This window comes from Caloenas nicobarica, chromosome 10 (assembly GCF_036013445.1).
Source record: "Caloenas nicobarica isolate bCalNic1 chromosome 10, bCalNic1.hap1, whole genome shotgun sequence".
Taxonomy (NCBI): Eukaryota; Metazoa; Chordata; class Aves; order Columbiformes; family Columbidae; genus Caloenas; species Caloenas nicobarica.
This window is the reverse complement of record NC_088254.1, coordinates 4381595-4408291: the sequence shown is the minus strand read 5'-3', so window position 1 is coordinate 4408291 and position 26697 is coordinate 4381595. Positions and strand designations below refer to the sequence as shown.

At 40.0% G+C, this 26697-nt stretch overlaps 1 protein-coding gene across 1 annotated transcript; it reads right to left on the bottom strand.

Annotated features, from left to right (window-relative positions):
* Window positions 1-1830: 1830 nt before the first annotated feature.
* IREB2 (iron responsive element binding protein 2) lies at window positions 1831-24439 on the bottom strand. The gene is made up of 22 exons (XM_065641587.1): window positions 24362-24439; window positions 22945-23034; window positions 19543-19708; window positions 18249-18386; window positions 16108-16329; window positions 14373-14442; window positions 13028-13211; window positions 12369-12508; window positions 11384-11555; window positions 9949-10049; window positions 9376-9492; window positions 8101-8260; window positions 7116-7251; window positions 6337-6421; window positions 5562-5718; window positions 5151-5275; window positions 4767-4871; window positions 4380-4522; window positions 3658-3805; window positions 3448-3570; window positions 2714-2899; window positions 1831-2242 (listed from the first exon to the last, which is right to left on the bottom strand). The coding sequence occupies exons 1-22, from the start codon at window positions 24378-24380 to the stop codon at window positions 2132-2134; spliced, it is 2898 nt and encodes a 965-aa protein (XP_065497659.1). The 5' UTR covers window positions 24381-24439; the 3' UTR covers window positions 1831-2131.
* Window positions 24440-26697: the final 2258 nt, after the last annotated feature.

Sequence of the window (26697 nt, the reverse complement as noted above, 5' to 3'; positions counted from 1 at the left end):
TGGCTCCCCAAGCAACGACCGTGTTACTGCACGAGAGGTGGGAAGGCTGCATTCCGTTCAAGCATTAGCAGTTACACAAGCTTTAAACAGCCTTAGAATTGTGTTTTTATTTACCATCTGCATGAGGCATCATGTGCCAGCACTGAATTCCTATTTGCTCCCCAATAATGAGCACATGTATTCTTGATTTAGTTCAAGAGAACGCCTTTGAGCTGGGGAAAAACAAAAACAAAACCAACAACATAGTATCAGACACACTGTTGTACGAGAAAGATCTGCTCAAGAACTCTGGATAAAATTAGCAAAAGTGTACCACAGAACAGAAACTCATTGGGCACGCAGTTGAATATAGTATAGTTGATTTATCATCCATACCAGTGGTAGGAGTCACTGGAATGGTTTTTATCTTGACTAATAGAAAAACCACAGCAAAACCAGCGAAATATAAAAACAGGTTATACAGAATTTCTCACTTTGTCCAATAACAAAAAAGGTGTACCGAAGTTATGCCAGTGAAGTCAAATTAATTTGGCATTTGAACTGTCAAAAAAATTAATATATTGTTAATTATATGTTAGGGGCTTTTTTAAGGAATGTCAGGAACATACTATTTAAAGATTTGAACACTGCATCTGCTAAGTTTGCAAGCCAACTAGCTTAGTGTCTGGTTATAAATTGAAAGCACACCTAATAAAGCTAATATATAGTACTCTTGAAAGGTCTGATATTTAAGACAGTGTTTATCAAGAGCAAAAAAATCTTAAAGCAAGATCTTGACAATTTATATGCAAGTTATTGCAGTTTTGTTCTCCAAAAGAAATTAATCTCTACATAAACCAGAAGTAGTATTATGAAGCTTTTGAAGGTAGAGCACAGAAATAACTTGAAGACTCACTTGCACGGGTTAGATGCTGTCAGTGCTTAGTGAAGTGGGAAAACGAGCACTTGTGCACGAACTGTGCCTCTTCTGGTAGTATTACATACAGAACAGGGGTTTTACCACCAATGTGCTGACAATTAAATTTACAGAAGTTGCAATGGCGTAAGAGCCAGGTTTGTTCAGTATTGTGGGATCCTCAGCAGGGGAACCTGATGCCTGTTTGGGAGAGCTGTAACCAACAGCGCATGAGAAAACGTTCCGAGGCAGTACGGCCACCTCAGCTACTCAACATTGACAAGCAAGTCTAACGTATTAGACACAGGCTGTGTTTGAAGCAGAGGAATTGAAACAGTCCTAATACATCTTGTTCAAGATTTTTAAAGGTTAAAATTGTAAGAGGAGGTACTTTGTCTAATGATATCACAGACAGTACAGTAAAAACTGACGTCAAATGACATCCTGCATCCCTGGAAGCAGCTATCACAAACTTCAATCAAAGGACACTGCAACTTGCCAAAAAGCTGGGGCACTACATTTGTCCTGCACGAAGAAAATAATTGTGAGCATTTTTTTTTTAAATGCAGAGGTGTTTCTCATGAAAAAAATCTATACTTCTAAGCACACAGTATTTCATAGCATGAACAGTTTTAAATCTGGATCTGGATGAAATCTAATCTCATAATAAAGGTCAGAAAGTCATGATACAGCGTACCACAGGCCTCACGCGGATTGCTTTTTGTTCAGTCTATAACCTAAAGAGCAAGAAATTAAAAACTGAATATGTTTTAAGGTCTGGATGAAGAAAAAAATATTTTTGTTCAGCCTTTAACATTCTATACCATCTGCTACCCTTAAACCAACAAACAGCAGTACACAGATTTACAGGTGCAAAAACTGAGTGGAAACAACTGCAGAAAATCTTCTTACATAATAATCTTCAGCACAATCAGTTTCAGATTTCACATAGTTTATTTACAAAATGTTCTGATAAAACATCCCCTCCATACTTACAGCTCTCTGCCACAATACATATGTTGATTTTAGCAATGTTCAATAGCACCATTAGAATATTATTTAAAATCAGGAAGGATCTTGTTGCAGTTACAATGATTCACAATCTTTTACATCCATGGACGAAGTAACTTTGAGCACACTAGGACTGTTTGCAGTTCCACAGTACAGATTCCTGGGTTCACACAAGGCATTTTCAGAATTACCAGTTATGCAAGGTACCCATAGAGTCAGTAGCTACTATAAGAATCTTCGAGCCACAAAGTTTAGACTTCCACCATACTGGTATAAAGTTATCTCCATCTCGTTTTCAAACAAAGCAACCACGCTGAATACTTTTCCAGTGCTTGTCTTCAAAACAAAAGCAAAAAAGAGAGACCGATTAGAGTGTTGCTTTCACTTGCTTATTCCTGGTTAAGGCTCTAACCCCAAGTTTTGTTTAACACAAGCAAACTCAACCCGCTTATCTGGCACTGCAGACCCCAGACACTGCCGGGAGCAGAGTGAAGGTGCATTTTACTGCACAGCTTAGGTCCAGCTGGGAGCTACATCCCGATTGATAATGAAGAGGGGGAAAACAATGCCCAAAAGAACAATCAAGAACCTCAGGTTGCATAAAAAGTTGCTTACAAAGAACATATGTACAGGTACTTTAGGAAACTCCAATAGTCATGACAAACTTCAGGCAAGACTATATGCTTACTTTCAAAGAGAATTAAGTTTAATTTTTTCCCCCCTTTCAACTCTCAGGCTTAACTTTTCTTTCTGTGCTTTCAATCATCAGTACATTCAGAGAAATTTTTTTAAAAATTGCAAAGATACCTTAATATCCAAAGTCATTCCGGGCGACAGCTCTGGAGGGAGCAATATAGAAAATTGCTCTTTGCCAGTGAGACCTAAAATACTTGGATTTTCCCCAGGAAGAAACTGAAGTGGAGCTATGCCAATTCCAACCAGCTGACTTCTATGGACCTTCTCAAAGCTTTCAGCTAGGACAGCCTTAACACCCTGCAAAAACACAAGTGATTTTGTATTTCAGTACAGTAGTCAGTAAAATGCAAAAGCAAACTTCAAATACTGTATTATGTCCAAAACCTTGCAATTCAAACCAAAGAGTAAAGAGGGTGCTTTGTATGAGTCCTGTGAGCAAGTAGGAAACATCTTTTAGCTTTACAGTGGGATGAAATCAAACAGGGCAGAGCAGGCCCATCCAGTGCGAAATGGAGTCTTACAACAGATGGTGACCCTGCTGTAGGCAGCAGGCAGAAAATCCCAGACCGAACGTCATCGCTTCCACTGCTCCACGGGAATAACAGCTGACCCCAACTGTATTCTGAATTAGTGGAAAGTGGTCTCCCATAACTAGATACTTAATACTCCACAGAGATCAAATGCACTCGATAAATTAATTTCATTAGATAAATTATATTCAAGATTGAGGAGAGTTTCTAAACATATTCATGCCCCAAACTGAACAATATGTTTTTAGGTGTTTCCGGGAAAAAAAAAAAAAAAAAATCAAAAGCACATTCCAAACACAAATAAACCAGCAGTACCAGCAAAAAAGGCCCTTTTGCAGCCCAGTCTCTTGAGCTACCCAGTCCATACTTCTTTCCCGCCAGAATAATTACAGGGATGCCTTCTTTCTGGTACAGCTCTGCTGCTTCAAACACATCTAGCTGTGGAATAACAAAGCAAACAGTTTGAGTGAGTTCTAAGTCCACATCACAATTTCAGAGCAGTTATGCAAACAAATATATTTTTACCGTTTGTCCGGATGGGAAGTGAATTGTTTTAGGAGCTGGTTTTCCTATGAACTTATTCAGAAGCTTGATATTTGCAAAGGTACCTCTTGTCATCACAGCATCATTACCTCTTCGAGCTCCATAAGAGTTGAATTCACGAGGTGTGAGGCTAGAATAAAAAGAACATTTTAAAGGGAATCAGTTATTCTAAAGATTATCTGGTTTAAAACAATATTATTATTTTTATAATAATTATTGCAGCATCTAAAGTTTTCAGTGCAAGATGTAAAGAACTACTCGTCCAACAAATGTATTTATTTTAAAACATGAACAAAATGTGCAAATCATTGCTAGATTATTCATAAGGAAAGCTGCCATTTTAAATTCATTTTCTATGACTTTGTTCTGAAGTGCTTTGGGCAGCATGGTACTTACAGAAGAATTGTGAGCAGACTGTTCTAGCCCAAGAATCCTCTACTAATCCACTTACCTATACCAGCATATTTATTAACAAGCTTTGTGCCAAAACAAGAGCTTTACTCATAAATAACACGACCATCCTGGGATTAAAGGCCCATTAATTCTTTACTTATAAATGCCAGTAAGAGTTACTATGTTGCTTATTCACGTATAATCTCCACTTTATATAGACAGGCATCTCTAAAGGAAAGCAACAGTGCCGATCAATTATTTGGCACATGAAGCAGTTAGAATTAGAGCTGTTTAATATGAAAAGTTCTTACCCTTTGTTGGTCAGATACTTTGCAGCAGCACTACTCCTTGCAATGCTTCCAGCAGGGGATATGTGATCTGTAGTTACAGAATCTCCCAAATAGAGCAGGACATGGGCATTTTCAATCGGTTGTGGTGAAACCGGCTCTTTGGCCTAAAGGGAAGGGGTGAGATTGGGGGTAACAACGACAAAAATAAAACATTTTTCTTCCAAGAAGAAAACATATCTGCAATATATGAAGGCACACTGATGTAGAAGGCACACTGATGTAGAGGGTCCACTCATTCCAGAGATACAAATAGTATTTAAAAGACTGAGAAATACACTTTACTGTAATAGTTATTCCTTTGCTTAAACATAATGCATATAATCTGGTAGATAGAGCCAATGTACTTACAAGTTTATCAAAAAAGGAAGGACATCGGATATAAGTAGATTTTAAATCCCAGGGAAATAAAGTTGACTCAGGTGCTTCCAGTAAATTCCATCGTTTGTTTCCTTTCTACAAAAATGAAAGTTAACCAAAAAGAACAGAGAAACTGGTTTATGAACTGTTTACATTCTGAAACAAAACACCAGCGATTTTATTTTTAATTTGTATTATACAAGTTACCTTATTGGATATTACTGAAGAATCACTATTTAAAACAAGTATCCACCTCAATCAAGTCCCCCTTTACAGTAATGGAAATAACTAACCAATCGTATTCAACTGGAAGACATGATAAAGCTGCAGTGAAATGCAATCTTTAAGTTATGTAGAACAAAAGACCATTCTTACCTCCATTTTTTCTTTCAATTCCTTAAACATGGATGATATCACACACTCTTCCTCCACTGTGTGCAGTTCTTTTCGTGTGGGCCAAATATCTCGTAAGTAAATACTTTTGCCGTTAAAGCCAGTGCCTGATTAAGATTTTAAACAGAATATAGTAATTTTGAAGAATAAAATATTAGACTTGATATTTATTTTAGAATATAAATACGCATATATTCAGGTCTTCAGAGATAGTACCAAATATGCAAATAATTTCATCCGTTAAGTGGGTGCTTCGCTTCAGCAACAAGCAACACCAAATGTGACTGTGCTTTCTCTTCAAATATACCGGTTTTGTATGCTGAAATGCATGTGAAGAAACCTCTTCTACATATGCATTAGATGCAGAAACATAAGACATAAGGAAATACTTACCCAAAGGCTCAGTTTCAAAGTCTATTCTAACAGTGCCTGCAATAGCATAAGCAACTACAAGCGGTGGAGAAGCAAGGTAGTTGGCGCGGACACAGTCACAGAGACGTCCTTCGAAGTTCTTTGTTCCAGACAACACTCCACAGGCAATTATGTCACCCTGAAAGGCAGACCCATCTATATTTTCCTTGGACTTTGTGGTACTTCAACAGCTTGTGCTATTTTTTGTTCATTAAGTCAGATGTACTTTTAGCATTCCACTTCAAATATTCATTCTAACACTTCCATTTAAAAGCATTTTGTTCTCTCCTGCTACCCTTTCTCCTTCTCTTCCTTTTCACTCTTGACCCTCTGATACATTCTGCACTCACTTCAGTGAACTCCTCTCTTGCCTTTTATTTCTTGTATTTTTCTTCTGCTTCATGGGAGAAAAATGCTGCAGCTGTTTCAATGCTGTGAGTTAAAAATAACTCAAGCACATAGCCCTTGAAAACCCTCCTCTTCATTTATCATACAAAATCTACACATTGCATCCTCCGTAAGACAGGATTCTATGTACTTATCTAGCAATTTATATCTCTATACTACAAATACTATTTATTATGTTTATTTTACATAGCAAGGAATTACCGTGGTCTCCCTTTGACATGCAGATGAGCAAAAACATAATGCAAAGTCGAAGCCAACAATGAAGTATATTTCACACGCATTACTGTATTTCTTGATCACTTAACTGGGTGAGAACTATGTCTGTATTCAACAAGCCTTAGAGCTTTACCTGTTTTATTGCATTCCTGATGGCTTCTGGCAAGGGAGCAGTGTTTCCAACACAGGTTGAACACCCATAACCAACCACCTCAAACCTACATAGGAAAAAAAACCCAATCAAGTAGCACATTAAGTGATCACAAACAATTTGATAGCAAAACAGCTGCTTCTTTCATTAGCAATCACTAAGATTTTTTCCTTTGACAGACTTTTTAGGAAGCGAACAGGAGATACTACATCTCACTGATGCAAGCAGGAATATATGAGGTAACATTTTTGTAACGGATCAAGATAAGTCAAAAAATCTCTCAAGATGTTACTAGTTCCTTAAGTAATGGCAAAGCAAAGGCAGTAACATTCTTCAGAGCACAGCTGAATTACGAACACAATCTAATTGTTAATGCTACAGAGCAACCAAAAACATGCTAAACAACCCACGATAGCAGCAACCTAAGAAAAGACTAATACAGACCACCCCGACAAATTTACATCCAGCTTCCACATTTTAAATATATAAACAAGTGTATCCTGTCTTGTAAAGCAATTATAAGTAAGTAGATTGCTACAGAAAAAAGAGAGCTCTGAGGCAGAGATCTACACATAGCAAATTGTAAGGTGGGAATAAGATTAAGTAAAACATGACTTTAAGTCAGCAAGTAGTTGAAATGACAATCTAGAAAATTAAGACCTGGCCAACCCAAATGAACAGCAACCACATTTATCGACCTGTATAAAATCCACGTGTACTATTTTCCTCAAATGACAACTGCAGCAGGAGTCACAACTTACCCAAGCTTACTGAGGTATGGCAATACTCCACTTGAACTGAGGTAATGTGTAACCATTCCACTGCCCGGTGCTAAACTTGTTCTTATGTAGGGCTTAACCACTAGGCCAGCTTCAACAGCTTTTTTGGCCAGGAGTCCTACCAAAAAAGACAGACAGCTTGTTTTGTGTATTCCTTAAAAGAACATCTATCTGATGCTACCTTAGTTAAATTAAGCGCAAGAAAAAGCCAGAGGATGACTAGACCTTCAGTTTATTAAACTATTAAAGCAACTACTTTCCTGAATAAAGTTTCTTAACTCATAACACCACCATTCAGGTTTTTCTTCTCATTCCTATAATGTAGATGCCAATTTTATTGTCCATAAGAAAAATCTCTTTCCCATGTTCTAGTTGACAGTGCAAATTCATATATTCTTCTTCTAATACAGGCCACACGACCCCAAAGGGAAGGTTGCCTTGGTCACAGAGGACCTCAAAAGAAGAAAGCAAGGTCTGAGGGAGGGTTAATTGTTCTGGGAAAGTTGTATGCAGCTTGCAAAGGCACAGCACATACTCCTTAACAAGTAGCTAAGGCACAGAACAATATGCAATATGGATTTTCTTTCCAGATTCTGCAGCTAACTCTAGTTCAAGTTGTCATCACCCAGGATGGCGTCAGAGCTCAAGCCCACCTCCTGCACCAACAGTGTCACCACGTGCATCCAGCTGAAAAGTGCCCTAGAACTGCTTCCCTGTTAAAATACTACCAAATGTAAGTATTTTGTAGTTACCATCCTTAACACTGCTTTATGACACAAATTTTGAGATTGTATTCTTGAAAAGTAACTTCCATTATATAAACTCCAGAACATACAAGGCCAAGAGTTTACAGTTTCAGATCTTTAGGTCAAGTCATTACAAAGAACCTATGAAAAGTGAAGGTAAAGGCTGTGTAAACATAGGAACACCATTCAGATCCAGTCAGTTGCCATGAGTCACAACGTACCTGCAGCAAGCATGACAGAGGGATTACAGTTGTTTGTACAGCTGATCACCGCAGCAATGACAATGCAGCCATGAGATAGCTTGTATTCGTTTCCTTCATACTGAACAGGTACAATGTCATTCTGTTTCTCAGCTGCAATCTGAAACCCTTTAACACCAGACTAGATGACAAAAATACATGTCAGCAGTTATTACAGTACAGCAAGTATGACATTACAGCAAGACCAAGCAAATCCTCATCTTAAAAATAATACTCAGCTGTCCCATTAGGAACCCTTGAACAGATTTCAAAAGCAGCCCTCAGTTCATGCCTCTCTCTGCCTATACAGAGGTCTCATCCTTCTTTCTGTGTAATTGCTTTAACTTTGCAACAGTTGTGAATGAATGCCAGTGAAAACGCACAGCTGATCCCATGCTCATTTCCTGCTATACACGAAGAATCCCTTACGAGTACATGCCTAATACTGTACAATACTGGCTTCTGAATTAGTGAGATTTTAATTGGAAGATGATTGTAACTCAAAGCAGACTAGGTCCATTAACATTTCACACCCTTCAGCTTTTCAGCACTTGTGCATCCTCTGAGCCATGATCAGTTATGATTTCTCCCTCTATCATAATTGATCATTCTATATTATACACCTCATTGTGAGCCAGAAATGCCAAAACCAACAGAATTTTTACAGTGTTTACGTGTAAATGTTTCTAATACTCCTGCCAGTCTTCGACTTTAATGAAAGACACTAAAAATGAAGAAGCATTCCTGTATTAGCTACATTCTTAGATACCTATGCGTATTTCTAACCCAAAATACCACCTTCAGAATCAAAACATTTCCTCTGTCAAGCCAAGCTGCAAGCAAAAATCACTTGTTAAGAACTCAGAACACTGATTAGCCTCAAATCTTGGAAGTCTTTCTGCATCTCCCTTAAGACATGATGAGCATTCTTTTCTTATGGTAATTCTCGTTTGGAAATTAAGTAAAATACAGCTGTTTAAAAAACTCTGAAAATGAGAAAATGTTTCCCAAGCTTGTGCTATTTATTACTTAAGTTTCTCCTCCCTAGCAATCTAAACCATGAAATAAGGATTCTTGGAGGTTCATGTTCCTGACACACACACCTATGATTTACAAGCTACTATCCTGAGGACACTTGTCAAGCAAGAAAAAAAAAATTATCACTGGATAAACTGTATACTTAGCAATAAGTAACATAACATTTATTCATGTAGATTATAGGAAGTACCTTTTGAAGAGTACATGAGTTGTACAAACCTTTTCATTTAAGCAGGCTTGGAAGTCACTTTTCATGTTATTAACAGCCACTCTGTCTTGGGACCTCTTGGGGCCACTGACATACGGAATTATAGAACTTAGACTAAATTGCACTACCTAACCAAAAAAAAAAAAAAAAAAAAAAAGGTAGGCATTATAAATCCCAGCCCAACATGACATTGAACATACTCTTGAAACATCCAGGACCTCTTTTGTTTAACATTTGAACGTTCTGAGACAATAAAACTCTGTGCTTCCATTTTCAAGACTGCCTACGGTAAAAGGCTGGTCATCTTATTCAAAGTGTTTTAACATAAATATCCTTAACTTTTCTACCATCCGTGAAACTTACCTGATCACTCAGGAGCAAGAGGAATTTACTATCTGTTAGCTGACATTTATTGTACTTTCCCCTTCTTTCCCTCACCCCCTCTGTATGTTGCTTCTCAAAATTGTGAGTTAATAAATGCAACTTGTATTAGAGCAATGCAAATTACAGCAGAGACAGATTTATTAAATCAGCAGTAGTTGTTTATTATGAAAATCAAACATACAGAAACATTTCGAGCATACCTGGGAATACTCAGGTTCTCTGGAAGAACTCTCATCATTTCTAAATAACTTCACAGCTTTAAGATATGCTTCCATGACCTCAAGCTTGGCCTTGTCAAAACCTTAGGAAGAGTATTGCAAACATGAGAAAAGTCACATTAAAAAATAAAACAAAACCACACAATTCTCAGAATTTAAGACTGTTTCAAGCATATGAAATACATCCTTGAACATCCAAAGTACTTTTTTTCAATGCACACCACTTCCATACCCCAACCTCCAGGAGCTAATCTGGAATGATACATGAATTAAAATACTTTAAAATTTTTTTTTTTACATTAGCTCAACTTTTCCACCTTATAGCAAGCAACAAAATAAGCTGTTACAACTCTAGCAATTGTAACTAACTAAATTTACAGATTTGTCCCTGAAGTTTGTAAAGCTTTTCTATTTTAAGATTTACTCGTTTAACACAGATCATGTGCTTAGTTGATAATAGCCAGTGTTACCAGCTACTGTTAGAAAATGTTTTACTTGTTCTGCACTGAATAGAAAAAACATGTTTGTTATCAAATTAAAAATGTTTAACTCATATTTAAAAGTGACATATTTCAGTGTCAGAAAGGCTTACTAATGTGTTTTTTTGTTATCTTTTACCCTACAGTTTTCCATGTTTGCAGTAGCTTGATAAAGAATTGACATCCTTTGGCTTAGCTTGAAATGCCAGTGAAATAATGCTCTCCAAGGGAGGAAAAAAAATCTGAAACATTTTGCAATTTGTTTTGTGGCTTCACTTATTTCTGGAAAACATTTTAGATTTTGATTTTGTAGGGAATCTACAGGTGGTTAAGGGATTCATTTCATATTGAGAAGACTTATATTTCATACACTTTCAAAATTTAAGTGAGAATTTTCTTAATACTTTTCTTTTAAAGGTTTACCTATGCTTTCAAAAACAAGGACTCATGATGTTGAAAAATAACATGCTGTTAGTTCATCAGCTATTAGGGAAATGGACCAGACTGGACACAAACCTCAAGGGGAGGTCAGCTATTGCATGCCAGCGTTGTGCATACCAAAGCTACAGCCTCACCGAAATACGTGGGATACGTGGAGACAAAACAGGCCACGAGAAAATATTGATGCCAGTGAAGCAGGTCAATAACTCAGACCCGAATGCCACAAACTAAGCGGCCCACAAAACTAGCCCACAGTAAACATGTGGTACAATTTGTGTGGCAGGTGTTACTCAGATGCATGAGATTCTACAGGATTAAAGTTGTAGTCAAGTATATTCCATGACACAGCCTGTTACTATACAGTGGAATTTTATACATTAAATCTAGATTAGAACTCCACAGAGAAATCACTGTTCAAGAACTATGGAGTTTTAAGCAAAGAATGTATTGCCACATCTCTAAAACACTATTAATCACTGTTTTAATTTCATCTTTACCTGTATGCTTTAAGTGCTTCAGTGTCACATTATCAACAGGGAAAAAGCTCAGAATAGCACCATACTCAGGACACATGTTTGCGATTGTGGTTCGATCTGCTACAGACAGCTGGGAAACTCCACTACCAAAAAACTCAACAAATTTTCCAGCAACTTCAGCTTGCCTAAGATGCTGTGTAAAAGAACACACAACATTTGTTATGTGAAAAGGTACAATGGAAGCAACGTTTGTTGCCACAGCTCACAATTAGCAAGTCATAAATGTTTAAAACAAAAAGCTGAAACCTTAAGGCCTACATCTGCATTAACCCATTAACATACTGGGTTCTAAAAATCTACGCTGGAAGCTGACATAATAAAACACACCTCCATCTGCAACTCAGTTCTTCAGGCTTCCTAGTCAGGAACAGACACCGGCTTCTTAAAACATCATGCCAGAACGAAGACTGGATTTTAAAGCAACTGCAGCTCTTTGATGCTTCGACACCAGCTCTTCACCTACTACAGCAGTGACACTTTGTGCCACCCTGGTAAAACCCTGTCTCCAGAAAACACGTTCTTGAGTTACACCAGCTTACAGCCATGCATAGGCCTTGTGTCTTGCAGGAGTATTTTGGAACAAAAAGGGTATCTGGAAAAAGTTCCTGAGCTAGAGAAGAAGCCTACATGCTGTCTACAGGAAAAAAATGGAAACAGGCTTCTTTCCTCTAACCCCAACCCTGAACACATTGTCTTTTTTATTTTTTAAAATAATTTGAGTGAAAGAAGGCCTATAAATCAATCACTATAGAGGGAAAAAAGAAAAAAACCACACCAGTACTTTGGAGGGCTATTAAATAAAAATGGTTAGACATTATTTGTATCTTTCTGCACTATCATGATGAAAGGTATTTTAAAAATACTCCCAGCATTTACTTCAGTTCTCAAACATCACTGGCAGAACATGCAACAAACGGTGTCTTGTTTGAAAAGGCATCCCACTCACCTTTGTGATGCTGAGAACAATATCTATGGATGTAGCAAGTGGGCTGGCGGTACCTGTCAGTTCACACCCCACAACCTCAGGCAAAGTGAGGGTAACCGGCATCCCCAGCATCACTGCTTCTGTTTCAATCCCCCCAACACCTGCAAGGAGAATATTAGGTCGCTTTTTATCAGTTTAAGTAACCAACACTACATATTTTGAGGTCCTAAAAATCTAGTACATCTCTTTCTATTAAGCCTAAATGCTACAGCAAGAAATGTAGACGTTTTCTGTTAAATATTTGTACATAAAGATAAAACCAAGCAAGACCATTGCTGAACTTAGACTTCACACTCAACCAGAAAATATTTTATATCTAAAATTAACTTTCCAAAAGAAAAAGAAACCTTCATACAAATGTTATACCGCATGCACAAACAGCACTTACTAGAACATCAATTGTTTTTTGGCCATTTTCTCTTTAAATTACAAAAAGCAGTTTCTGAATGTAAAGAACTGTTAGCTGAGATTACTTTTAGACACAAAAAACATTGTGAAGAATAATTCAAGACAGAGTTTGTTATGCTTGAGATAGAAATATCCAGTGGGAAGACAGTATTTCTCAGTAATGCTTTAGAACACCTTTCAAAGTACTATCCAGTTGCTCCGAGCATACTTACCCCAGCCCAAGATACCCAAGCCATTTACCATGGTCATATGAGAATCTGTGCCGACCACGCTATCGGGATACAGGAAATCTTTAACTTCAAAAACAACTCTTGACAAATATTCCAAGTTAACTTGGTGTGCCATTCCAGTCTCAGGTGGAATTATGGAAACATTCTTGAAAACCTTTGAACTCCACTGTAATTTTTCCAACATGAGAGAGAAAAAAAAAAAAAAGAATTGCATGTTTTCAAAAGCATATTAAATTCTTAGAACACAAGTGGGTTTTGGTCATTTGTCAACCAGAGCTATGCGATCCCCTTGGATTCTATACATTCTTAATCATTAACAAACCCATTCATTCTGTTCCTGCCAAAGGCCAAATCAATAATTCATACCTACCTTTGAAAAGCAGGGCTGCATCAATCTCTTTCTTTCCAGCACACACAACTGATTTTAAGCTCAGCTAAGACTAGTGTTTAGAGAACAGAACCTAAGTACTTGTACTTACAGCAGAATTTAGTTTAGGTTCTACACTCCTGGGTGAGATGGAAGATACAATTTAGAAAAGTGTCTTGCTACATGCAAACTCAGGATGCTGGACTTAAAAAAGCTGGTGTGGAAACCTGTATGAAGATTCAGCTTGGCAGTTTCCCTCTTTAATAATGTAAAAGCTAATTTGCATCTTTCAGAAGTAAACCACGTGACGTACCAATTTGAAAACATTTTTATATCATTGCATCGGATTCCCCAACCATGTTAAATTAGCAGATGTAGATCAAATACCAAAGTTGCAGATCTCTGAGTAGCAACAAAGCAGCCACTGTTCGCCACACAAGACTGCCATTAAAAACAAGTTCACCAGCATAACTGCTGGGTTGGAGAGCAGCAACGCCTCAACACCGGCTTCTCTTCAGGCTTCCAGCCTCAGTAAAATTTGTAAGAGAATCATTGGTAAACTAACCTTTTCTCCACAAACTCTGCATGACCTAAGGCACTAAGCTCATCAAGAAACATTAAAAAGATTAATGCTTCATTAATATCTACTTTGTCCACCATCTTCACACTGACAAGAACCAAATCAAACAGCACAGACGTTTTGAAGTTACAGTTACGAAAAATTATCTCCTCTTTAAGCACCATCTAGATTTAGAACCTCTGCTGCTTAACAAATTTTAAAGACATAAACCATGTTATTAGCCAATTTTCTGTTCCCATATTAAATTCACATTTAAGAGTCTGACCTTTCCAAATGATTACATGTAATTTATCATCCAAACCTGAACACTGGTAGACAAACGGAGCAAGCTCTTAAAACAACCAAAACACAACACAAGGCCCACAGGTACATAAACATACCTTAAAAAATTGAAGCCTCTCTCTATTTCTGCCGAATTCCATCTCTTGATTTTTCAATACTGTCTCAGGTCTAGGAAGATAAAGTTTACAAGCACTGTCATAATTTATTTCAAATTACAGAGGAACAATTTGTTATTTTTGCTTGTTTGATGAAAAACTCATTTAAGCCTGCGGCAAAATTTGAAGTGGTTTATTAGAACAAAGATAATTCCTTCCTTGTAGCAAGCTCTCTGTAAACAGTGAAAACTTATTTCATCTGTGCTGTGCTTGAGAACATGTTCATTCTAGGTACAGTTTGCCTAAAGCATCTGATCTCAAAAAAATTCATTTTAAGAGATCTATTCCAAGCATGTACTATAATACACAGAAGCGCTTTTTCCCCCCCTCTTCAGTAGTCTCACAGAGTGCACACCTCGAAATTCAACTATCATAAAGAATCAAGATGTTCAGTAATTCATGTAAAAAATACCCTCCATGTTCAGTACCAGCCCTTTACCAGCTGAGTAGAACATCAGGGCAACAGTAACTATCCTCCATTTCTGTATTTTTTGCCTCCAAGCCACATTTTTTCCTTCTAAAGTACCCATCAGTAAGTACACTCTCATAAATGAATCCTCCTTTTTTTAAGAAGTGTTATTTATTAAGATATTGATACTCATTATAAAGAAGTAATCCACAATGTCAGGAGTGACCTCTGCTTTGAGGAGGTGGACAAGGACGGGAACACACTTGCTTTGTACCAGGAAAGTCGTCCCCAATTTCCTAGCGGTGTATTTTATATCACAACCCTTCCCTTTCTCTGCAGTGTCAGAGGGTTGGTGGCTGTACTACGCCTTTGCCAAGCCCCTGGGGACAGCCATCATTCACGTCGCAGCCTCATAATACCACTGCTGGTTTTCTGCCACAAACATCAATGCTGCTGAAAACATCATTAATTCTGCATCCCTACATCTGTACTGAGCATGAGTATTTGCATATCTATAAAATTACCAAGACAATCAGCCTCATATCACTGTGAGATACAGATCTGATCAGCTTTTAAATTCTACACCTGTCCATCACAGGAAGAAAGGGATCTGAACAGTCTATCAGAGAGAAGAGGTGGCAGCTGGAAGAGGAGGATGATTACATGTAATTGTCATAGATGGAATGGTACCCAATGATCTGTCAATAATACTGAAAATCAGGAAGAGGCAGATAAATGAGGTTCCCCTGGGCCTTCGCAAATAGGCAGGACATACATTGAATTTCAACTCAATGACAGATGGACTGTTGAGATTCCATAGAAGCTGGAGGATGATGAATAGGCTAGTTCCTAGTTCTTCTTTAAGAACCAGAGACTTTTGAAGAGCTCCCGCAAAAACCCTAAAATTTACTTTCAGAAATAAACCAGTACTTCATTGATTTATTCACTGAGGTTTACTTAACATACAAAGGATTACTCCCATGCTTTGTTAACCTTGTAAAGAAATGAGGGAAGTATCAAAATTTAATTTATAAATCACAGCCATGAGTCACACATTTGGCCATCTGCACCGTGCTTAGTGAAGGCCTTCTTGTCGAAAAAAAAAAAATTGTAGACTAATTCAAATCTGCTACATCGGACCTTCTAGCACAAGGTAAAGAGTACAGAAGGATGTTTAGAAAAACCCCCAACACATCTCTGTGAACTGTCACAGGCAGTGCTTAACAACACAGAAGGCTGCAAATAATTAGAAGTAGGAAGCTTTCATACTCATGCACGGGCTGAAGATGGAAAGGACAGAGGATGGGCGTGTTCTCAATCTGTGCGGAAAATGGTCCCGAGTTGCGACTCGACTCCCCGGTGCTGCACGGCCCCTTGCAGCCCGTCTGACTCCTGCAAGGCGGCTTCCGAGGCTGCACTTTGAGTGGAGAAAGCTTTGCCATCGGCTTCTGGGAATCTCCACCTCCAGGATTCGGAGCATTCTGTATTGCACTGTAACATTAAACAGAAGAATAATTTAGACATTAGGAATTTTGTTTCTTTTTCTTCCCCAATATCTTCAGCAGATTAGAAAACATCTAGGAAAAACGTTATTTTACTACAACCCTGTTGCAAAGTAAACTGCAACTAGATAAGCTTAGTCAACTAAAGTAGTGTGGTAGTAAGCAAGTGAACAGAACTGGATTGTCTGAAAAATTAACACCGGATAAATGACTCCTTCAGTTTGCTCACAACAGACCAGAAATCTTTATAAACAATGTTGCAAAGGCTAAAATCAGGGTTTTAAACTTCAAAGGCATGGGTAGGGCCTCATCCAAAACGTGGATTTGCTGAACATGTGTCTTTTAAAATTAAGACTGTACTGTACATGTTTTGTTAGATCCACAGGGGAATAAGCACAGACAAATATTTCTCAAGGAAATAAATGTATTTTTATCAAATTCTCAAAGGCTCAGATAAGTTTTATACACTATTCAAGTCAGTCAGCAGTCATACATAGAAGTTGTTGTTTTATTGGGTTTTTTAAAAATAAAGACCATACAGCACACTAGCTTCTATTTGTACAACATTCAGCATTCACATGAGAGCAAAGAAAACTTGTGAAAAACGAATGACTCTTTACATTTCAATATTTACCAAATCATTGCTATGTAATTAAAGCCACTGCTTTCTTCTGCTTTAGTAACAGAAAGATACATAGTTATCAAATTGCAGGCTATTGCATGGCCTCAGAGGATATCTTGTCTAAATCCCCACTTAGTCCAGCAGCCTCTGATCAGCAGGAGATGGAAGCTACACAAAAGCAGCGCAAACCATCTTGTAGTGAAGGGTTTCTTATCAGGGGCCAGCAGCTGCAGAGATGCTGTAAGCTTTCCAAAAGTGAAACTACAAAAACCGGATTTATCATGACAAAGCAGCATGTTGAGACCTCTTGCCAGCACTTGGTCTTTCTGATAGTTTTAGGCCAGCCTAACCACAACCGGACCAGCTGTCCCTCCAGGCACAGGAATGGACAGACCACAGAACTGAACCACCACATATGCAACTCAACAAACGATTTGTTGCTTCTTGCTCTTCACTCTTCTAATCCTAACCAAACTGAAACCCTTTATGTATTTGGAAGCTCTACAGAAATGACTCATGCACCCATGGCCATTTTACCACAGGCCATTAACTTTTAAAATTCCCAAAGAACTTGAGCAATTCACACAATTGTGCATGAGTTCGAAAGGCTCCATGATGGAGGGGCAGGGGAGAAGGTGGAGGGGAGTTGTACTATTTACTTCAGCACACACTGAATAAAATGCAAGTTTCTCCTCTTCTGCAGTATTATGTTTCTAGCAAAAAGCAGCCCCAGGCTGTTTTCATCACATCACTGCCTGTCAGAAAATGAAAACCAGGCTGTCAGTTTTCCAGCCCTAATACGTTTCCAGACTCCTAAAAGTACACTTCTCTCTCTGCAAACACATGCAGCTTTTTTTAATATCATGTAAAATCCAGGCCCATAATAAAAGAAAAAAGTCATAAGCTATGGGCTGAAATTACAGTCTTTCAGTATGTCCAGTAGGATTGCAAGCCATTTTTCTGGAGCTGTGACAAGGCAGTCACGGTTAAAAATAAGTTTTGTTTAACATTAACAGTAAAAACAGGACAAAGCAAAATTACAGACTGGCCTAAAATTTGGGTTGTCAGTCAGCTTCTTCCATAACCTCTCATAATCATTCTCTCTCTCCTTCGGGAGTGTTATTTTACCCATTTTTATGCAGCCCTCTTTCCAATACCCATCAGGTCCAGTTTCAGGGATGCACACATAACAAATAATTTGATGGGACAGTACCAAGACCAGAGCGAATCCGTGGTTCAGTATCAGATGAAAATGTATCGTTCATCACAAAAATGAGGTACGTTACCATTTGCTGAAATCAATCTGCAGAGAATGGTCAACAGTGAGATCAGTTGGGCAGGCAGGATTGACTTTCACGGGATCTCCTCCAGCATTCCTCACAGCCTCCCTCATGGCAGCAAAATCCACCATTGCTGGAATTCCACTAGCAGGCAGAAAACCACAAGAGTATAACAACGTGGGACTTTAATTCACTAAAATATACAAGCTTCTTTTTAACTTAAAAAGTTAAAGTCTAGATCTACCTAAATTTTATTTCAGATGATAAACACCTACTACTTTATTAAAGTTTAAAGAACTTGAAACATTTTTAGAAGTTAATGGAGTTGGTACTTATTCACAACAAGCAACAGCATGTTTGAACATACCAAACTAGGACATAGGAACATCTAAGAATCACATTTCTCTTTCATCTGAAGTCCGATGGTACTTTACCACAAAACTAATTTGTAGATACTTATTCTCTTTACAATACAACCTTTCTGCAAACAATGCAGAAAAGTACATTTTAACACCTTAACATGTATTATTACTCTTCTTACAGAGCCACCATTTCCAAAGCTCACAGCATTTTACAAAAATATTCTTGTTGCTATTACACAGATAAGTGCACCTGAAGTACAAAACTGAGAAGAGGACAACGTTTATACAACACAGTACTATATAAATCTTCCTGACTTAGCTTGCTAAGCAGAAGTTACCTCTTATTATTAATATCACAATTCCTTTTAAAATTATCTCACATTTTAATAAGCAAAACAGCTTAAATTTAAAATTTGCAAATTGCTGAAGGGCTGCCCTTTTAGCTATGCCACACTCAAATCACAAAGAAAGTTAATATCCTAAGAGACTTTTAAAATATATGTATTATTCATGGATTCAACTGGCTTGCATATACTTGTGGAGTAAGCAATATTTAATCTTCAGTTATCTCAAGCAAGAATCCTATATAATTCAATGAAGCACCAGCCATCTGGCTACAGCCAAAATGTCACCACTTCCATTTGTGTTCTGGCTCTTATCCTGTAAAGCGTTCCTGGTAGGCCAACAGCCCCAGGCCTGCCAATCTGCACTAAAACCAGGGTACCCTATGAAACAACTCCCGTCCTCGCATCACACGGAATTATCCTGAGGAACCTACAGGACAGCAGAAGCAGGGCACAGGTTTCTACTGAGAAAGAGAGGTACTTCAGCACCAGAAGTCCAGGTGCTATTTGTTTTCAAGGTAAAGAATTGTACATACAGCTCTGTGAGTTAACACAGATCATTTCAGAGCTTTTGGCATGCACAGACACACTTACGTAAAGTCTTGAAGAACAACTCTGGCAGGACAGAAGGGCACTTCGACATTATTCTGTTTTGTTTTCCAGTCTAAGATGTTCATAGCATCTGTTTCTTTCACCAAGAAGCCATCGCAGTTACGGATACTGGATTCAAACAACACTCGTATGGAATAAGGCAGAGTATCTAGGGTAAAGCAAAGTGACTTAATTAGTGCAACACCTTCAGCATCCATAGTTTTTAAAAAATTACAATCTCACAATTCTAAAGAATTCCACTTTGCTGGGGATTGGAAGGATGAGAACTACAGGAGCCCACTTTTCCAGTTGTGTTGGGTTTGATGTTCATTACTCAATATGGAACAGTGAGTTGCACAACATATACATTGCAGAAGATGAGTTATATGGGATTTGGACAGAAGATACCAATGGCTTGACCGCACTGTGTTATGGCAGTGACATTTAGGAAGGTATGCTATGCTGGCAGGACAGAGATGCAAATAATCTGGAGCCAGGATTAGTGATCAGAGTGAGTGAAAAGCAACAGTTAGAATATTCAAAACTGGTTTTTAACCGTGAATTTCAACATTTCATTACTTGAGATGTCAAGCCAAAAGCATCTAATGCCAGAATATTTTCTTTTTTTAATGACCAGCGATATGAAGACCAGAAAGTACTCTGCCATGTGCCCTAAAATTACACACACTTCATAATATAAAGAATAACATTTCACTAAGTACAACTTTAGTTAGTTTATTACTGATCTGGATTAAGGTATTGACTAGAAGCAGCTTTCTGGCACAAGGAAAAATTAGGGAACTGGAAATGAGAATGAAAAAAGTGGGAGGAGAAAAAAGAAGCAGATATCACTATTCACTGCAAACAAACAAACCAACCAATATTAAGTCACATTTCTCCCCATTATTTTCAGCACCATTCAAGCAGGCAAATGACTTTACGAGAAGAGAGAGAAATATTTTAAAAGTTAGTTGGAAGAAGAAAGTGAAACAATTAAGTTCAGGCTTTACCAAAAAAGTTCAATTTGGTGGCCTCAACCTAATCCAGAGGTTTGGCTGCAAACTATTAATATAGCATTTGCTGACTCTGTTCTCATTGCGTATGTCTGTCTTTCTCAGATATTATCCATTGTGGTCTAATTAGACAAGTCACTCAAAATAATATAAGAACAACATCAAAGATGTCTAATCAGCTGTAATGCCACCACTCTATTTAAAAGACAGGTTACCAAAGAAAAAACTGGTTTGCTTTTTCTTGAATCACAAATAATACACAGTACAGTGATAAATCAAACTGTCCATGGGGCTGCTCAGCAACCATCAGCCCCAGAGAGGCGACGGCTTCTCTGTCTTAGGCACCAGCAACTCACATCCCCACCACCGTGTGTAGTTTGGGGCCTCCCAGGATCCAGGAGATCTCAACAAATGACATCACGCCCAGTGAAGGGCCCTCCAGGATGGTTATGGGGCTGCTGCACATGACACACAGGAGCAGCGGGAGATGCAGGTTTGCTCGCCCAAAGAGAGAATGTCAAGTGAGATAACTGCAGTCATCCACAGCCTCATCAGAACCACAGAGAAGGGGAAGTGTGACAAAAAAAGTCGCAAGGTGCAGGAAGGGACACTGTAACTGCATACAAGGAAAAAGAAGTTTCCCGGGGGGGGAGGTTAAGCACAGGATCAAGAGAGGCAGTGGAACCTCCATCCTCACAGATTTGTGGAGCTCAGTTGAGAAAGGCTCTCCAAACTAACCCTCATCCCAGCAAGAGCCTGGACTAGATCACCAGATATCCTCTCTGCCCTAAATCATTCTCAGGTCTTTCTAGCTACCACTTTTCCCCATAACTGAATACTATTTTAAAGGCTAGAAAATTAGGTTCTCCCTAACAAATTGGCAAATAAATCAATTAACATTTACATTAGTAATCTGATTAAATTAAACAGGCACTTATTGTCAGATTACAGTCAGAAGCCCCAAGGCAGAGGGCAAACAGGCAAAACCCAAAATTAATGTTCTAGCAACAAATGCAACGAGCAACTCCAGATGCTGGATTTGCTATCAGTGCTGCCCCGCACTGTGTCTAAACTTCATTTAATATCTTCCTAATATGCAGCTCCCATGAGGCTTCCAACTTCCACATAGGAGTTTCTATAAGACGACAAGGACACTCAGTCTAGTCTATTTAGGCTCCTTCTCTGAGTATCTTCAGGAATATCCGCTGCTGCTCCAAGCTTTATGGCACATCTTAGCAGAAAGTAGTATCTTCTGTTTATATTTCCACTCCTATCAAGAGGCTCTTCAAAACACTGCTGTAGAACTGACTGGTTTTGTTACTACCACACTACTGCTTCTTCCTGGGCAAAGACACAAACAGAAGCATTCTACCTCTTCCTTATGTGCTTATCTGAAAGATTAACTTCATTTTTACAAGCAGCTGAAATTTGCAAGAGCACACAGCTATTACGCAGAATTTTCAGCAGCCACTGCGCATTAGTTCCCCTTTCTCTTCACTTCAAACAATAGAAAAGTAGTTACTGCTGTCAAATATGGGTTTTAACTAAAAATTACCAGTGGATATTTCACTTAAGAAACACCACAAATTCTCTGAGTATAGGAGAGTAAGTCAGACATCACAAAATAGCAAAACTGGAAAAAACCCAAATACCTTCAACATGTACCTCAAGTAAGTATTTTAGGAGTTTAACATGAAAGGAAAGGGAAAAAATAATATGAGTATGTTTTGATTATCTGCAAGAGTAAAGCCGGTTGCAGCTGACACTGATCTATAGCCCTCTCCATCTGCATGTATTCCCCTTCCCCATCAGATGTACACATACTTTTTATTTTGTAAAAGGCAGCCAGACTCAGAGATCAAATAAAAGTCTTTTTGGCACCTACCACTTAGTGTTATATTACACACTACGGACATACTCAGATTAACCAATTGTTTTAACACCATAAAACCTCACTTCTCTGCAGCAATTGCTGTAGAAGCTATATTCTAGTAAACATACAGTTACCCACTGTCTGAATTTGCTTGGTAGGGTGAAACTAAAACATAAAGCAGCAATACAAAATTTAGAGTAAAAACTGTATTTATTTTTGATATTACACAGGAGTTCTCTCTCAATTTTTTCCAAAAGAGAAATTATTTTGATTTGGAGTATTGCTGAGAACTCCAGCAACACCTATACTTTCACCCTTACTGAAAAAAAAGCCACATGAAGTTATTACCCCTTACTAACTTCATAAAGCAACAACAGATTAGAAAATTGTAAGATTTCAAATACACCTGTTAAGAATTCACGTAGTCACAACTGCATCTCCCAACATTTTACAGCAGTACGTGCTGCATGTTTACTGCTGGTGCCACTCTAATTACAAACAACTGAAAAGCCTCATTACCATACTTGGCGCCTCCAAGCTTCGAGACATTGTAGAACTTCTTTTGTGGATAGTTTCCTAATGCTTCAATTACCAGCTGGTAAGGGCTTCCTGGAGGAAAAAGTAAAAAAATTACAGCCATAAGAGAATAGAAGGTTTGAGCACCGATAGAGGACTCATAACAACAGCTTTTTATTTCTGATTTTACCAAAAATAACATTCCTCTAGGACTGTAGGTACATCATAATATGGATTGAGACACCTAATGATGCAGATGCATAAGATTGTCAAAGTATCTGTAACACTAGGTACATACAGGTCACACACGTAATCAGCAGTCACACACCTGAACACATTTGACCTTTATTGTCTCAGTTTACCATCTACAAAACAGGATTAATGCACCTCAGCAACTCAGATAAGAGATACAGGACTAAATATAGTAGAAAACATAAAGCATTAAGTGCTAGGCTAATGACACGCAAACAAGAGACAAAAATCAATCTCATTACAGCTAATTAGGTGGAAAGAATAAATAACTTCTCAAGAAGTAGCAGCTCACAAAAAGAATGCCTTAATTCAATTGCTAGCAAACTAAAGGGACAGTGCCAATGATGCACTCCCTCAGACCTAAAGAACTTCATATAGTAAAAGTTTAGAGAAATAAAAATCTAGATTACAGTGGGGAAAATGGTGTTTGTTCTGACATCACTGAGCACAAACACCAGACGCTGGGTCTGCAGCAGAACACCTACCCTTTGTTTGCTGCTTGCTTTGATTTTACACTACAGTTACGCTTTCGTGGCAAAACAAGTGCTACATCATCACCGCCTAACCAAACCTGCGCCACTTCGACAGCCAAACAATTAACACGGCCTCCCAAATTAAGCCGAGCACCGTTTAGGCCTCGGCCCAACGAGCAGGGACCTTTACGGGCACGACATCCCCCGCCCGCCGCAGCGTTTGCGGCGGAGAGAAGAGAAACGGGGACAAAAATGGTGGTGAGGAATAACGGGAGGCCCGGCGGGGCGGGCCCAGAGCCGCGGCCCGGAGCCCCGGGCAGCCGCCGGCGAGCGGGCGGGCCCCGAAGCGGCCCCGGAACCGCCGAGAACAAAGCGGCTGCCGCGGCGGGGCTGGTAACGGGCCCGGAGGTTGGCGCCGGGTGCCCCGGAGCAGCGGGGGGGGCCGCCCCGCTCCCGGCCGCCGCGGTCCCGGGCAGCGCTCCCGCACAAAGCGCGGCGGAAGGGCCGGAGCGGAGCGCGGCAGGAGCCGCCTCACAGCGCCGGGGCCGCGCTCGGGCCGGGCCCGCTCCGCCGCCGGCCGCTGCGGAGGGGGCGAGAGGACGGCCCAGGCCGCGGGGGTCCCGCCGGGCGGGGTAACGGCGGCCGCCGGGGGCGAAGGCGAGGCCGCGGGCGGCGACGAGCCCGCTCGCACTGACCTGGCCTGACAGGGTCCATCGCCGGCGACCATATTAGCTCTGCGGGGAGGGGAGCGGGGCCGGGGGGAGCGGGGCCGGGCGGGGCGGCCCCAGCTCTCGCGAGACTGCGCCCAGCGCCCCGCCTCCGCGAGCGCGGCCTCGCGAGAGCTCAACAGCGCCGCCCGGGCCTCCCGCCGCTCGCGGGAGTGAAGGGCACGAGATCTCGCGAGGCTTTGGGGAAAGGGCGGAAGTAACCAAGTGAGGGCGGCCACTTGCTCTCGTGATACCTGCGAGGCCGATGACGGAAGCGGCGGGGGCGGAGCTGCCCCGGGGAAGCGCTTCGAGCCAGGGGCGGCCCCTGCGCGAGCGTGGCCGCGGGCACCGCCTATTGGCCGCCGCCGGGGCTACGTGCGGCCCCACGTGACGTGGCGGCGGCTCGCGCGGCGGGGCGGGCGCGGTTCGCACCGGCCTAACGGGCCGCGGGGCCCGGAGCACCGGGCTCCTGCCTCCCGCTGCCAGGAGATGCACAAGCACCAGAGCATTAAACAGCCCCGCGAGCCGGTGCCTGGCGCAGAGCGTTGACCGTGTCCCAGCCCGGGCTGGGAGTGAAACGGGGAAATAACAGCAGAGTCTATTATACCGTTAAGTGGCATTCGTTATTGTCAGCGCCAGGGAGCTCTGGGGCTCATCCTCCATAAGTGCTCCAAAGACTGGCTGCTTTTGCGTTGCTTATAATCACATAATTATTACATATGCATTACAATTTTTGAAAATACTGACATAGCTCTATACTAAGCAATAATGGATTATATTAGTTATAATTGTTCAGTTTCTTACTTACAATACATCTATCAATTAATAGTTAAATATAAACTAAGCACTATGCTTCTAAACAATGTTATTACTTAATCTTCTGTCTCCTTGTCATGCAGAAGGGTCTAAAACTTGAAAAATATCCCCTCGTTTTGCAGGCGGTCAGAAGTATTTATCATGTCAATTGGTTAATGATGGGTACGTCTTTTATAACATAGTCACAGTGTACATTAATTTAGCAGCTTCTCTTCAGGAGCGGTGGAAGGCCATGGTGGCATTGTCCTGTCATGCAGACGCGATTAACCTTGCTCTGGGCTTAGTCTCTCATGCTAGATTTCTTTGGGAAGCGCTTTTCCCTTTTCAGTGTTTCTTTTCTTGCTCTCAAACAATGATCTTTTGTCTTAGCGGGATGATGTGATTTTATTTTTGTCTCAATCTTCAGTGCAATGGTGGCGGCACGTGAGGTGACACAGTGGTGACCGAGTCAAGCAATACTAGTTTCACCAGGCTGTAAAACACAGATAATATCTAGGGCTTATACACTAATGCAGCCAGAACTCACCAGCAGGCTCAGGCAGCAAAGATCACCAAGAAGATGTCTGCGGCTTGGCCTTTAATCAATCCAGCTTCCCTTCTGCTTTGATTTAAACTGCCATCACCTTCCTGAACTGCAACAGAATGACCTGACGCACTGATTGCAAAAGTTATACTCAAAACTGTATGAGCAACCATAGCTCTGGCATCTTTCTGCCTGTAGCAGATTGCAGTGATGCCTGGCGTATCTTTAGAGACCGCAGTCCGAAGGAGCTGGGTTGGATGGAAGGTGGTGGAGGATGTGGCTGACATGTGTCTAGAGGAGCTCCCCCGGTTCAGCTGTGCAGAGCATGTTCAGGATGCCAAAAGCTGCCTGTTGCTTTGAGCAGATTGTTTACATGTGGCATCTTGTTTATATCAATAAATGGGAGTGTCTTAGTGAAGAAACGAAGGTGAATAGAAGGAGCTAAATAATGCTCTCAGGTCTGTGTTCCACAGCAGTATCATAGAGAACCCAATGTTCAAGTATCACGGAAGCTGCTTTTCAAAACATATTTCTGGGGCTCGGTATGTTTTACTTCTCCAGATAAAGAAAGGAGATGTTTAAGATTATTTTTACTTGTCAGGGAAGTGCTAGTAATGGGATCCTACACAAATTGTGTTTGGGAGTACAGCTTTGCTGTGAAGAGTTCAATAGCACCAAAAGGAAAATTCAGTGGAGTAAACATGCTTACTTCAAATAGATCATATAACAAAAGGATAGGATAGTGAAGTTTTACTATTCTGAAAACAGGCACTTGCTTCAGGTTGTGTTCCTGTTGTTCCTCTGGTATCATTAGGGAGCTTGAAAAATTGCCTTTTCTAGTTACTCCGCAGAGTATAAATGTTCACAAAGTCTTTCTAGAGACATCAGGAAGAAGAAGGGCTATTGTGCTGATGGCAGATTAACTGCATTCTGAGCTGTGAGCACGAGGTCTTCATTTCAGGAAGCACAATAAGCGACTGGGGAA

Bases quoted from the DNA above. Each gene is read 5' to 3' on its own strand.
- IREB2 (XM_065641587.1), bottom strand. The intron at 12,509-13,027 runs GTAAGTATGCTC...TTCTCCTTGCAG, and splicing joins CTTGGGTATCTTGGGCTGGG to GTGTTGGGGGGATTGAAACA. The intron at 4,523-4,766 runs GTAAGTACATTG...CCTTCCCTTTAG, and splicing joins CTTCCTTTTTTGATAAACTT to GCCAAAGAGCCGGTTTCACC.